At 57.6% G+C, this 13,562-nt stretch overlaps 6 protein-coding genes across 6 annotated transcripts; 4 read left to right on the forward strand and 2 right to left on the reverse strand.

Annotated features, from left to right (window-relative positions):
- Positions 1 to 271: 271 nt before the first annotated feature.
- SCHCODRAFT_02688165 (NAD(P)-binding protein) lies at positions 272 to 1,353 on the forward strand (the record flags this gene model as incomplete). The annotated part of the gene is made up of 2 exons (XM_003036802.2): positions 272 to 1,140; positions 1,192 to 1,353. The coding sequence occupies 2 exons, from the start codon at positions 272 to 274 to the stop codon at positions 1,310 to 1,312; spliced, it is 990 nt and encodes a 329-aa protein (XP_003036848.1). The 3' UTR covers positions 1,313 to 1,353.
- A 97-nt stretch (positions 1,354 to 1,450) lies between these two features.
- SCHCODRAFT_02667210 (alpha/beta-hydrolase) lies at positions 1,451 to 3,231 on the reverse strand (the record flags this gene model as incomplete). The annotated part of the gene is made up of 10 exons (XM_003038161.2): positions 1,451 to 1,555; positions 1,601 to 1,770; positions 1,826 to 1,948; positions 1,997 to 2,221; positions 2,278 to 2,602; positions 2,658 to 2,719; positions 2,773 to 2,797; positions 2,857 to 3,027; positions 3,081 to 3,159; positions 3,215 to 3,231. 10 exons carry the CDS (start codon positions 3,229 to 3,231, stop codon positions 1,451 to 1,453), a joined length of 1,302 nt encoding a protein of 433 aa, XP_003038207.1.
- A 1,507-nt stretch (positions 3,232 to 4,738) lies between these two features.
- On the forward strand, positions 4,739 to 7,457 carry SCHCODRAFT_02623891 (BOP1NT-domain-containing protein). Its single transcript, XM_003036803.2, has 5 exons — positions 4,739 to 5,203; positions 5,256 to 5,404; positions 5,455 to 6,324; positions 6,377 to 6,946; positions 7,017 to 7,457. Exons 1-5 carry the CDS (start codon positions 4,820 to 4,822, stop codon positions 7,279 to 7,281), a joined length of 2,238 nt encoding a protein of 745 aa, XP_003036849.1. The 5' UTR covers positions 4,739 to 4,819; the 3' UTR covers positions 7,282 to 7,457.
- Positions 7,458 to 8,464: 1,007 nt separating this feature from the next.
- SCHCODRAFT_01080613 (uncharacterized protein) lies at positions 8,465 to 10,069 on the forward strand (the record flags this gene model as incomplete). The annotated part of the gene is made up of 10 exons (XM_003036804.1): positions 8,465 to 8,507; positions 8,560 to 8,679; positions 8,807 to 8,855; positions 8,908 to 8,935; positions 8,991 to 9,002; positions 9,060 to 9,080; positions 9,130 to 9,182; positions 9,235 to 9,413; positions 9,486 to 9,598; positions 9,653 to 10,069. 10 exons carry the CDS (start codon positions 8,465 to 8,467, stop codon positions 10,067 to 10,069), a joined length of 1,035 nt encoding a protein of 344 aa, XP_003036850.1.
- A 643-nt stretch (positions 10,070 to 10,712) lies between these two features.
- On the forward strand, positions 10,713 to 12,162 carry SCHCODRAFT_02623894 (mitochondrial carrier). Its single transcript, XM_003036805.2, has 5 exons — positions 10,713 to 11,035; positions 11,088 to 11,145; positions 11,198 to 11,226; positions 11,279 to 11,698; positions 11,755 to 12,162. Exons 1-5 carry the CDS (start codon positions 10,784 to 10,786, stop codon positions 12,082 to 12,084), a joined length of 1,089 nt encoding a protein of 362 aa, XP_003036851.1. The 5' UTR covers positions 10,713 to 10,783; the 3' UTR covers positions 12,085 to 12,162.
- Positions 11,889 to 13,512, reverse strand: SCHCODRAFT_02748048 (uncharacterized protein). Its single transcript, XM_003038162.3, has 4 exons — positions 13,397 to 13,512; positions 13,164 to 13,346; positions 12,994 to 13,112; positions 11,889 to 12,938 (listed from the first exon to the last, which is right to left on the reverse strand). Exons 1-4 carry the CDS (start codon positions 13,481 to 13,483, stop codon positions 12,182 to 12,184), a joined length of 1,146 nt encoding a protein of 381 aa, XP_003038208.1. The 5' UTR covers positions 13,484 to 13,512; the 3' UTR covers positions 11,889 to 12,181.
- Positions 13,513 to 13,562: the final 50 nt, after the last annotated feature.

Consider the following 13,562-nt stretch of genomic DNA (forward strand, 5'->3'; position numbering starts at 1 on the left):
ACCAAGCTGTTAGTCAAGGGAATGGATAAAAGGGGGTTCGGGGCCTGCCGCCTGCTGGCGTAATCGCGTACCAGCCGGCCGCGGCCCGACGGACTACGTTGCCACAATTGTCTCTGTCGAACTTGTCTCTGTCGATCTCAAGACAGTGTCTGAATATAAGGCCTCAGTTCCGCGATGTCAACCTCTACATCGACAAGCGCTATCCACCCCTTAACGCACTATCACCATGACCTGCAGCAGCCACAAGACCGAAGCTGAACGCGCGGCAGAGATGCCCGTCGTCCAGCGCCCTGTTCCTCAGCTTCCTGCGTCTCTTGACCTGACCGGGAAAACTGCTATCATCACGGGAGGCAACACTGGACTCGGCTTGGAGACAGCGAAGCAGTTCCTTCAGCGCGGTCTGTCGCACCTCATCCTCGCTGTCCGCACTCCGGCCAAGGGTGAGGACGCTAAGCGCCAGCTGCTCGCAGAACCGTCGGTGGCAAAGCGCGCTCAAGCCCCCACCATCGTCATCTTCCGCCTCGACCTCACCTCGCATGCATCCCTCGTCGAGTTCGCATCCCGCGTCGAGCGCGAGGTGCCCGCCGTCGACATCCTCGTCCTCAACGCCGGCATCTACCCTTTCAACTTCGAGCTCTCCCCTGAGACGAAGAACGAGATCGGGTACCAGGTCAATCACCTTTCGAACGCGATCCTCGCGATCCTCCTCCTCCCCGTCCTCCAGCGCACCGGCGGACCCGCGCACATCACCGTCCTCGGCTCACGCATGGCGACACGCCACACCTTCAAGAAGCGGCCCGTCGACCTGGAAAAGCCCATCGCGGCGCACTTCAACAACCCCAAATACTTCAACTTCATCTCGCACTACAGCGACACGAAGTTCATCATCCAGTCTTTCCTGCACGCCCTCTCCGCGAAGGTAGACAGCAACCGAGTGATCGTCAACGCCATATGCCCCGGGCAGGTGAACACGAACTTGGGGTCCCAGGATGGCGCGCCCAAGTGGGCCGCTCTCATCAAACCCATCTCCAACTTGCGTGGACGTACGCCTGAGGTCGGCGCACGTTGCGTCGTGTTTGCTTCCGCCGCCGCGGGGCAGGATAGTCATGGGGCGTTGGTTTGTGATATGACAGTGTCTGCGTATGTCTTGCCCATTGAACGTGTCATCGTATTATTGCTGACATCCAACAGGCCTATCCCGTACATGGAAACGCCCGTCGGTCGCGCGATGGAGGAGAAGATCTGGAAGGAGGCGCTGGAAGCGGCGGAAGGTGTAGCGCCTGGCTCGCCAGCGAAGGCGGGCCTGGTGTGAAGAGATGTATTTCTGCCATGACTGCTGACGGGGATCTTGACGCATACTTCCCTGCTCATGAGCCGCACGTAATGGGTCGTAATTGAGTGTACCAGATCGTGATAAGCTTGACTCTGTCCTATACAAAGTTATGCAGGGTCAATGGTGGAATACAAGTGGGTTCTCGAGAACAAAGTCGATCTTCTCTTTGCGATAATCATCCGGTATGGTCGTGATATTGCCGTCCTGGAGCTGCAGTAGCACCTGCCGAACATTTAGCACAAGCGCAATCATGATACCGATACACACCTCGGTGTCCACATCATATGCAGGCCATTCCGGTCTCGCAGAGCCCAATCCATCGTTCGGATCCAAGCTCGTCGCGAAAGAGAGCCAGTAGTCCATGATGGCCGTCGCAAGGGCGAGGTCCGCGGGCTCCTCCGTCCCGAATTGGTATGCATTATTGGACCCATGAGGAACTAGCGATCAACCCGTGTTAGTGCATTTTCACGTCAAGAACGGTTCATGGCGCACCTCCTAGCGCTGGCGGATACCCAGGCTGAGGCTGACTGAAGAGAAAATTATACGTCGGCACCCCCGCTGAGGCGGACATCTGCGCCCATCCGCGACGTAGGGCGTCGAAGTTGATATCACCGACTGCATAATGATTCAGTACATGCAGAGGCGACCAATAGAATCACTGACCCAACGAAGCGATTCGTTTGTATCCAGGATGCAGACCGAAGGTCTCGTTGCCAGTGCCATAAGGCGAGCCCGCGGATGGGTCTTCTGGGTAAAGCGACACAACCTTCGCGATCGAGCTGCTGAACACCTCGGCGTCGATGAGCGGCGTAGAGAAGTTCTTGATGAAGACGTCGACGATCGTGTCTGTCGTCAGATTCGCGTATGGATTGGGAACGAACAAAGTGCCTGTGAACACCCAGTCAGTCAAAATATCTACGCTATCGATTAATGTTAGTACGCACCCTCGTCAAGGACATTCCCAGATATTGTCGGCAACAGTGTGTAATTTCCGTGTGCATACAAATTCGAGGGAAGATCGGGCACGACGCCTCCAGGACCGTCGATGACGGGACCGAACGGAAAGAGACTTGCTCCGTATGCATCTTGTGGATTGATGTTCGCAAGTAATGCGCTCGAGTTATCGAGACCGCGAAGGCAGTCCAGGGTCGTGCTATTATCTATGGTCGATGCGCACTCGGGAATTCCGTGAACGAAGGAGCGCCATGCGGCTTCGTTGTCGGTAGGGTACTTGAGGGGTAGTGTGGCAGCCCAGCCGGACTCCAATATCTGGATGACAGTAGACGGTGAGTTGAAAGTCGATAAGCGCGGCGACTGGACGTACAGCTGCGCGGGCTAACTCAGAGAAATTGGGATCAAGCATAAGGATGCTAATGATGATACTCCCTGCGGGCATCAACGAGATCAACGCGAGAACATTGGCGAGGGATGCAGCATACCTGCACTGAGACCGAAGACGGTGATCTATAGTGGTCCTCACAGTCAGTCAACAGCATGCATATCGCCACGCAGGAACCCTGTACCTTGCTGTCATCGCCGCCAAACGCGCCGATATTCTCCTGCGCCCACTCAAGAGCCACTTTGGCGTCCAAAATGCCAAGGTTCAGCACGCCATCATCTTGCGCTTCATTCCCTTGGGGGAAGCCTAGCGGGCCTACTCGGTAATTCGACGTGACGACCATGACGGGGGTCCCCTGCTCGAGAATATTAGCGAACGGCGTCACACATATGAATGCAAATGACATACCCTCTTGACGCTCTGCTCAACCAAGTTGGTCATATTGTATTGGCTAGTACTCCCTTGGTAGAATCCGCCTCCATAGATCCTAAGATTGAAGTTGAGCGGACGCGGACAATGAGCGGAAGGAAAAGGAGTTAGACCAGAAAAGTACTGGCATTGGGCCCGACACTCCGCTCGGCCGATAGATGTCGAGGGTGAGGCAGTCCTCGGACACCTCTGAGGCGTACATACTCTGAGGGCGAGCACAAATGTAAGTCAGTCTGGCTTTGGGCAAGGGTATGAGTAGTACCATACCAGCTGTAGACATGCAGGACCATGCATGCTGGCGTCGTACTCGTATTCTAGTAGCTTCCTCTTCAAAGCTGGGGGCTTTAGCCGCCGCTCGCCAATGGGGGGCTCGGCGAAGGGTATCCCTTAAGAGAAAACCGATCAGATATGCGAGAACGGGGTACGAACGCAGCTGCACTCACCACCAAAGAAGTCAACATTAGCGCCTGATCTCACCCCTCGGATGACTGTAGTGCCTAGCGCCACCGTAGGATCAGCGTGGGGGATGTGGCCCGAGAGCACGGGTTGGGTAACCGTGCAGAGGGCGAGGGCGAAGAAAAGCACTCTCATGAACGACTGCATAGCGCAAGGAGGTCGTCACTGATCGAGTTGAGGTTCGCAGAGCTTCTTATATAGCCTCTCGGTCTGCTGACTCATGGACTGACAGCAGGCGGCAGGTCAATGTGAAGACGGTGGTAACGCGAGAATCGACGTCGATAATGAGGTTACTCGCACCGCCTGAACCGTATTACTGCGTACCTAGTCCGCCATGTCGCAGGCACTTGGCAATATACGTGTTGGTCTATCGCGATGAGCAATGCATCTTGTCTGGCATAGCTCATTGAGTAGAGCCTCTAAGCGACCCCATCAAGACCTGCAACTGCTAAGTAAAAGGAAGTGCATGGCTATGCCCGCGGGGATGAAAGACGGAAGCAAAGGCGTTCGGCAATCACCGTAGTAGGACCTACAGAGAGTTACAAGAGTAGATGGGTGTCAAGAACGCTTCCACCTATTCCCTGGCGTCAGTAGACTCAGAGCAGCGGCTGGCTCAAGACAAACTCTTCCCCACAAGCGGACAGAAATGCAGATTGCGGCCAGCAGTAAGGACCATGCAGACATCGATCAATAAGTCCACTGACAGCGAGGGATCGTGTTCAAAACAGCCTTTCCTTACCGTTGAGCAGAAGTCCACATATGCGTACAGCTTCTATCTTCAATCTTGAGCTGGGGCAAGCAATGACAAGATCGTAGTCATTGACCGGGAAAGGGACATCAGTGGGAGCCTGCTCACGCTCGGTCGGCGGCCGTGAGACGCACTTTGAAGTACGCGCGAGAGCATACATGCACTGAGGCGTCATAGCATCCGATAACCATGCTTTCGTATGCGCAGGCACTGAGTGAAGGCAGGAAGCAAGAGTAGGATGCGTTCGGCGAACGCCGTACGAGTGAGGGAATCATCGGTCCGCAGAGCCGAGGAGCAACAGAGGTGGCAGTACAATACTCAAGTCAGACTTGAGCGTTCCTAATTTCTTTGGAAGAGGGGGTATCTGCGACGAGTAAAGGGCCTTCGTGCATTGCGCGATGGGCTTTGAGCGTCGCGTCGTGGCGGGAGACAAGTTGCAGAGACGCGCCGATCACTCCATCAAACTTTTTCCAGGAGCACTGTTCTTGTCCTCCCCTCCCGCCTTCCCCTCTCCATGACTGCCGTCGCCCCTTCCAAAAAGCGGAAGCATGCCGCCGAGCCTGCTTCCGAGGCCTTCAATGACTCCACCGCGCTCGAGATGCTAAGCGACGAAGAGGACGCCCAATCTGTACACTCAGACGATGGCGAGGTGGACAACTTCCCCGAGATCGACGCAGGCAGCGACAGCTCCGACGACGAGTCGTATCTCGAGGGATCTGAAGATGAAGACGAGGACGATGAGGAGGAACTCACTGAGGGGACCTCCGCCTCAGACGACGACGAAGAGCTGCACATCTTCCCCAAGGCGAAGACAGTGACTTCTGAGATCACTGGCCAGCCGAAGCGCGTTTACCCAGAGATCGAACCGGACTACGACTCGGATTCCTCCACTGAAGATGCACGTACGCCTTCTGCCAGCAGTTCCCCTCGGTATCTGACCCTCTATGCAGACACCAAATCGCGTCGGCAATGTGCCTATGCACTGGTACGATGATCTCCCCCACATTGGCTATGATATCAACGGGAAGCGCGTTCTGCGTCCTGCGAAGGGCGATGAGCTTGACAAGTTCCTGTCCACGGTAGAGGACCCATCAGCATGGTGCGTCGTTGCCCACCAGGTTCTCCGCTAGCATGCTAACATGTACGCAGGACGTCCGCCTTCGACAAGAACACGCAAATGGACAGACCCTTGACCGACGAGGAGCTCGACATCATTCGCCGCCTACAAGCAGGCGAGAATCCTGACGCCGAATATGACCCCTACGAACCCACCGTCGAATGGTTTACCGGCAAGGGCAAGGAGGAAGTTATGCCCCTCTCCGCCGCCCCCGAGCCCAAGCGGCGCTGGATCCCCTCCAAATGGGAGAAAAAGAAGGTCATGAAAATCGTGCGCGCCATCCGCGAGGGCCGCATCGTGCCCAACAAGCCCAAGGCGAGCAACAAAATGGAGTTCTACAACATCTGGGCATCGGAGCCCAGCACCTCGCAGCCGCCGCTCCCCGCGCCGAAGCCGCGCCTGCCGACGAATGCCGAGTCGTACAACCCGCCGGAGGAGTACCTGCCCACGGATGCGGAGCGCGCGGAGTGGGAGGCGCAGGACCCAGAGGACCGCGAGCGCGACTTCTTGCCGCAGAAATACTCGTCGTTGCGCCATGTGCCGGCGTACGATCAGTTCATGAAGGAGAGATTCAACCGGCAGCTCGACCTTTACCTCGCCCCGCGCATACAACGCGTCAAGCTCAATGTCGACCCGAGCTCGCTCATACCGAAGCTGCCCAGCCCGAGCAGCCTCAAGCCATTCCCGAACTATCGCTCGTTGCGACTCGAACACTCGAAGCGCGCAAGATGTGTCGCCGTTAGCCCTGATGGCGCTTGGGTCGTCAGCGGCGACGAAGCAGGCGTTGTCAGTCTCTGGGAACCCACCGTCGGTCGCGAGGTCGTGCGCTGGACTCTCGATGGTCGCATCGGCGCCGTCGAATGGTGTCCGCGCACCGACGTGTCGTACTTTGTGGCAACAACGTGAGTGTCAAATCTAAGTACTGCATCAGATACAGTGCTCAACGTTCTATAGAGAGGAAACTTTGCACTTCTTCATCCCGCCACATCTGTCAGCGCCGGTGCTTGCTGCTACACAGGTTTTGTTAGCACCGTCGACGCTTCCCCCCGCACCCGCCACCCCATCACCCGTCAAGTGGTCCTCCGCCTCGCTCAGCGCTTGGACTCACAACAAGGCCATCCTCACCGTCCGCCTCCCGCCCACCTCCTCCCTCCCCAAGCAGCTCGCCTGGCACCGCCGCGGCGACTACCTCGCCACCGTCTCCGGCACCGGTCCCCAGGGCGGCGTCTGGGTCCACCAGGTCACCCGCCGGCACTCGCAGGCCCCCTTCAAGAAGATCCGCGGCGCCGTCCAGGCCGTGCTCTTCCACCCCACGAAGCCGCAGTTCTTCGTCGCGACGCAGCAGTACGTACGCCTCTACGACCTCGCGGAGCAGAAGCTCCTCAAGACGCTCATGCCCGGCATCCGCTGGATCTCCGCCATGGACGTGCACCCCTCGGGCGACCACCTCATCGTGGGCGGGTACGACCGGAAGCTGTGCTGGTTCGATTTGGAGCTGAGCGATAAGCCATATAAGGTCTTGAGGTGGGTGGCGCTTTGTCTCTCGTTGTTGACAGATTTTCGAGAATGCCGTATGCTGATGGTGGGTTTCCAGATATCATACGCGCGCCATCCGTGCGCTAGCGTTCCACCCTACCTATCCCCTCTTCGCGTCGTCGTCCGACGATGGGTCTATCCAGGTGTTCCACGCGCGCGTGTACAACGACTTGATGACGGACCCGCTCATCGTCCCGCTGAAGATCTTGCGCGGCCACACCGTCTCAGACGGCCTCGGCGTCCTTGCCGTGCGCTGGGTGCCCCGGCAGCCGTGGCTAGTCAGCGCCGGTGCAGATGGCTCGACCGCGGTGTGGTGCAGCTAGGCAAGCATCTCTGACTCAAGCGACGGCATCCCTTGTCCACATGTGTAGATGTACATCATGGCGTTTGTGCAAAATCCCATTCTACCAGCCACAGAGAAATTTGCGCCACGAATTTGCGAAAATCACAGCTATACGAGCGCAGGATCGAGTCGATGCTGCGAAGATCGGCTCTTGACCAGTCATTCATGATGATACTTCCAAGCTGTTAGGGCGACAGCAAAGGTACCACCTGTTTGATAGTTGACTCAATATCGGTGGTGCGTGCTCGCTTTGCGTTGAATGTAACCTTGCTAGCAGGCCGGTGGCAGAAAAGCCTATTGCCTATACGGCCGTCCGTTCTCACCAACGCCGGCAACCTACATCGGGGCAAGCGATGTACGCGGCATGACATGAAGTCCACCCGCGCGAGGTATGTCACGACACGGTTTTGCGCGCCACCAGAGACGCCCTTTCTTCCTTTCCCTGTCCTCCGCTCCATCACGTCCACCCGGCGTGTAAATCCCACTCATGAGGATCCCGCGCGGCCTCTTATGCAGTTAGCTGTCGACGTCCTGCGCGGGCTTTGCGTGGCGCGCCTGCCCAACCCTCGACATCCCGTTAACGCAGGACCTAGCAACGAGCCCGACCAAGCGAATAGCCATCGCCGCTACCTTGGACTCGTGGCGCGCCCCTGCGTCGCCTCCCGCTTCTTCATGACACTTCCGCCTCTTAGCGCGCACGCGCGAGGGCTATGCCCAACCCTTACGCCCGACGACCTCGCCGGGCTGCACGTCCGCGCGCACTTCTGGCTCTACACCTTTCATCCTCCGACGGCCTTGAACAACGGGCAGCGCGGGGGCTTTGTGAAGGATATGCAAGTGTCAGCCTCGGAGGGGTAGCGGGGGAAGTGTGTGTGACGTGGCGCGAGGCTCTAGCGCCGTGTTTCTAGAAGACATGCTAGTCGGCTCGCGTTTACGGAACGCAGGCACTGGGCCTGCGCGTGTATATGAGTGGCACTTGCGTCGCGACGCAGACTTTTCCGCGCGCGCAGCTGGAAGCCTTGCCCCCTTCTTTCTTTTCCTCCGTCTCGTGCAGTGTAGCTTCCCCCTCATCCTCATTCACTGTGTGCAACCCTTTACCGTGTCTGCAGGTGCGTCAATTCCTCCTTGTGACCTCTGCACCCTGGTGAACATACTTCATAGCGATGGTCAACTGGTCGGACCCAAAAGAGATCGCCCTCGACAATGGTGCGCAGCTATGTTCGATCCTTTTAACAGTACTAAAACAATTAAATCCCAGATGTCTTCGACAAGCTGATCTTCACATTCTTCGGCCTCAACCTCTGGGAGATCTTCGTGACCTGCGACTTCGAGTGGTCGCTCATCACGCGGCGGCGTAAATTCCGATGGCCTTTGGTACGTCTTCTCGGCCTCACATCCTTTTTCTCCAATAGCCTCTTTACACTCGATCCTGACATACGTTCGACAGGGTGAGCATATCCATGGCTTCAACCACCCGCGCAGCCTGTAACGCGTCTCGATGCCAGTGTTCTTCTTCCTCAGCCGCTACTGCATCATCCTATCCTTCATTGGCCTGTAAGTCGCCTGGCTTCTAGGCATTATCGTGGCGGATGCTTATCGAATCCAGCATCGTATCTATGTCGGTTCGGACAGAGGTACGATTTGGCATCGTCTCCCCCCCAACCGCTAAATTGACATATCGCCGACAAGGTCAACTGTCGCGTGAGTGGGCTGCTTCTTCATCTACTCGTAATGACGTGCTGAACACCGACCTATCAGGCGCTATACACGTTCAACTCGGTATGCATTGGTCGGTCGTTGAGCCGGAGGCACTACTAACGACGAATAGTGGGCAGGGAACATGACCCTCTTGTCATCATCCACCTCCCTGATGCTAAGGACGTAGGTATTCACTCACTCTATCCTGTCTGCGAGACTTATGGTAGCGGCTTAGCATCGCACTATGGGAGCGCAAGCTCCTCGTCGTGGTCCTCCTCGGGATCCTCTGCGTAGCACACTGGGCCGTCCTGTGGCGCGGGATGTTCATTGTGGAGTCGACGTGGAACCCGGAGATCAGCGCGTGCTATGTGACGCAGACGAATCCTGGCCTGCTGAATGTTACGTTTTTCTACAGTACGTTCGCTTTCCATTCGTCCTTCTACTGCTGTTCGTCTTGGACGGGTTGGGATGCTAACTAACCAACAGCGATTGCATTCGACTTCACTGTACTCATCTTTACAACCGTGGCCCTCACGTACAAGCATTCTGCTCGGACTGATCTGTGGAAGCTACTGTTCCAGGATGGCTTGGTGTACTTCGTGCGTCTTGTCTCTGCCGACTGGCAACTTGCTTGAGTATTAATCATCGTTCAGCTTCTGACGTTCTCCTCAAACTGCATACCAGCCGTGCTCAACGTATTGAACCTCAATGGTGAGCATCCGCCTCGCGTTTGGTATTCTCAATTTAACCCTATCCGCTCAGCTATGATGAATGTCATCGCAACGGTCAGTATCCAGTCCAGTCCTAGTCCATCCCTCCGCTTGCCAATTCTCTCGTTCGCTAACACTCCGCACAGATCCCTGCCGCGTCTATCTCCTCCATCCTCGCCTGCCGCTGCGTCATGCGCCTGCTTGAATTCAACACGACGGACGTCTACGTGCACACCATCTCCGGCCTCAACAGCATACCGGGCGGGCGCGAGAGCTTCACGCCGTACACACATACTAAGGACCTGGGTGCACACACTAAGAGTCAAGGGTACTCAATTACGAGGCCCGCGGAGGTGGTGATCACCACGGAGCACTACTCCATGGCCGAGTTTGCGTACGTCCAAACATCCGCTACTATATATCCTTCATTGAAGTAGTTGCATGGTGTTTGGCGCGGTGCTAACACTAACCGGCAGGAGTCCCTCGCGCACAACAACGCCTCACGAAGTTTTGCCCTACCATGCCTCTTCGGTGGACCTAGAAGCTGCTGTGCGGAGCCGGTCGCACTCACGCGCGGACGACCTTGAGATGAGCGCGGGCTCTTCTGATGACTGCACGACGACGGCCTCTCAGAAGGCCCATACAGGCGACGTTTGACGAGATACGCGGGACCTCCCGAAATACACAGACCGTGCCGTCGCACCAGGGTCATAAGAAACGCCAAGGACATTGGATTCTGTATTGTCGAGGCTCAAGAAGGGTCAGTCCATAAGAAGGCGCTGCGCAAGTATATCCACACTACGTATAAGACCACCGACATTCTTTACTTACCATTCCGGGTTGTAGCTCTTTCTTGTAACCCCCCAATGTTGTGCAATCCCACTGTAGACCGTCCCCTGGCGCCAACGAACTGAGCTGGATGCCGTTGTGGGTCCAGATAACGTGCCGCACGTGCGCGATAGCGATAGCCGGGCCGCGGGGAAAGCGCGTCGATACCGAAGCTGCTTGGTCAGGACGCTCGCGCGAGGATGCTGCTCAATCGCGCCTTGTCTCTCCCCACCATCGACGGCAGCGATGTCGGCCCCCACGAAGACGCTGGATGAGCTCGACGAGCAGCGGCCGCTTCTCGCCGAGCCGGACGCCCAGTCATACACCGATCCGAACCGCGTCCGCGACGTCGAGGCGGGTGAGCCTGCGGAGGACGAGGAGCGCGTGAAAGCTGGCGTCAGCGTGTACACGCTGCTCTGGCGCATCGTGCTCTGTGCGGTGGCGCTGTTCTTCATTGCGTTGTTCGTGAAGGCGTTCATCGATGCGGACGATACGCATGTGAGTCCCCTCTCAGCCTCTGCCCCTATCCAGACACTTACTCGCGTCGTAGTTCGACTTCAAGAAGGCGTTTAAGTCAGCCCTGGGTGGGGGGCTGAGTGGTGCTGCAGGTAAGCACAGTCTCAAGACAGGAATACCCCTATACTAACAGCGTTCCCCTAGCCATGGTCCTGCAGGTCCTCCTCCTAATGGTAGGCTTCTACCATCTCAAGCCGCGCCGCTTCGCCTTATACATGCGCCCAGCCCCTCCGTACCGTCATGAACTACCAGTACCGCTACGGCAGTACCACCACCGTCGCCATCCGCACGCTCTACCATGACGGCGGCTGGACGCGCTACTACCGCGGCCTCATCGCCGCCCTCATTCAAGGCCCCCTCTCACGCTTCGGCGACACGGCCGCGAACGCGGGGATCCTCGCGCTGCTCGAGTCGAACACGTTCATGAAGGCGCTGCCCGCGCTCGTGAAGACGGTGTTTGCCTCATTGGCCGCCGCGGCGTTTAGGATCGTCCTGACGCCCATCGATACGGTGAAAACGACGCTGCAGACGCAGGGTAAGCCTGGGATGGCTATCTTGAGAGCGCGCGTGAAGAAGTACGGCATCACTACCCTTTGGTACGGAGCCATTGCAACTGCGGCGGCCACATTCGTAGGGCACTATCCTGTATGTTGCCATCCCGCCTGACTTCGCGTATGACGATGAGTACTGACTATCCACAGTGGTTTGGCACATACAACTACCTCGACGCCAACCTTCCGCCTTCGCACACCGTGCTGCAAACGCTCGCCCGCCGCGCATTCATCGGCTTCTGCGCCTCCGTCGTCTCCGACACGATTTCCAACTCCCTGCGCGTAGTGAAGACCTACCGCCAGGTGAACGAGACGAAGATTGGGTACATGGACGCCGCGCGCGCCGTAATCGCGGCGGATGGTCTGCAGGGCTTGTTTGGTCGCGGACTGAAGACGCGTATCCTCGCGAATGGTCTCCAGGGATTACTCTTCTCGATTTTGTGGAGGCTCTTCCTCGACATCTGGAACGACAAGACATAGACACTGGTCATAAGGACGCAGATATAGCTCGTATAGCACCGATACAATATAATGCGGATTTTATACCATCCAACGGCCCCACACCAGCGATGAAGGCTCAGTATCCCGCGCCATACAAAGGTAGGGAAAGGTCACCGTTCCTGTGTCGCACGCATTCGCGCGCAGCCCGATCCTGTATACCCCATGGCAACTCCCCGGCGTGTTCCGCCTTATGCTTCTCCTTCCAATCCTTCCTCTGGCACGCCTGACCACAGTACAGCGCCCTCTGCGGCCTCCGCTCCTGCACACACCGTGTGCAGATCTCCAGCTTCACCGCCGTGTCCTCCCTCCCGCACACCCGGCACGCCTCCGCCTCGCGCACCACCGGGCGCATCTTCGCGATCTCGGGGTTCGATAAGTCGCCCATATGCATCTTCTTCACCATCTCCCCGCCGTGGAACGCGAACGCGTCGAACGGTGCGTGCGGCGGGCAGCGCTCCGCGACGGCGAGCGCGACCTCGAGCGCGCGCCCGGGGAACGGCCTGCCCACATGCACCCCGATCGCCTGGCCGGGGGCGTTGGGCTTGACGAGTGCCGCCCACGCGAGGGGGCGCATCTTGTCGAAGCAGCTCAACAGCGGGGGCGACGCGCGCAGGACGGCGAGGTCGATGAGGTGCGCGTCCCCGCGGTGCATGAAGAAGACGTGATTCGTGAGCATTGGCGTGCCGATGATGCCGTGCTTCTTGCTGTTGCTCGCGTTGTCCGCGCGGGGGACTTTGTGGACCCAGAGCGGGAGCTCGTAGACGTGGAGGGACGAGTACGTAGTCTGCCCGGCGTTATGGTCGTTAGGGATGTTGAACTGGACGCCTTCCCAGCTGTTAGAAAGGGTAGATCAGCAAGCTTATCAGTGAAAGCTGGGCGCTAAGTCACATCCTGCAGTCGCCCTGTCGGGTACTGGCTACATAGCCAGTGTACCTCAGCCCCAGCTTCTCGATGTCGGACCTGCGCAAGTACACGCCATCGTCCGCTGTGCCAATGAGCGGTTCAATCTGCGATAAAGAGTGCATCTTCGCTCATGACATGCTCGGCGCTTAGCGCACCTTGATCTGTCGCCCTGGCTTGCGCGGGTTCGTGAAGACGCAAGGGTAAGTGAACTTGCGCTCGACATTGCTCGGCCGTGAATGAGGCATAGCGGCCAGCAACTCAAGTAGCTTGTCATCGCCGTTATCCATGATCCAGTGGTTGTTTCCATTGTCGGAGGGGAACTGGACAGAGGCGATGGTCTGTGGGCACACGTCAACCCGAGGACGGACAACATGGCAAAGCTACTGACATGGAATAGGTGCTGACCCATTATAAATGGGTTCGCCGCCAGCTGCTCGACGGTGATATTAGCCGGGGCGTACTGTCCGTTGCTCATGGGTGGAGGTCGTAGGATAGCAAGCTGCTGCGTGAGAATACGAAGTCATGTAGACCTGAGCTCGGATAGAGTCACTAGT

Source organism: Schizophyllum commune (genome assembly GCF_000143185.2).
Source record: "Schizophyllum commune H4-8 unplaced genomic scaffold SCHCOscaffold_5, whole genome shotgun sequence".
NCBI classification, from domain to species: domain Eukaryota; kingdom Fungi; phylum Basidiomycota; class Agaricomycetes; order Agaricales; family Schizophyllaceae; genus Schizophyllum; species Schizophyllum commune.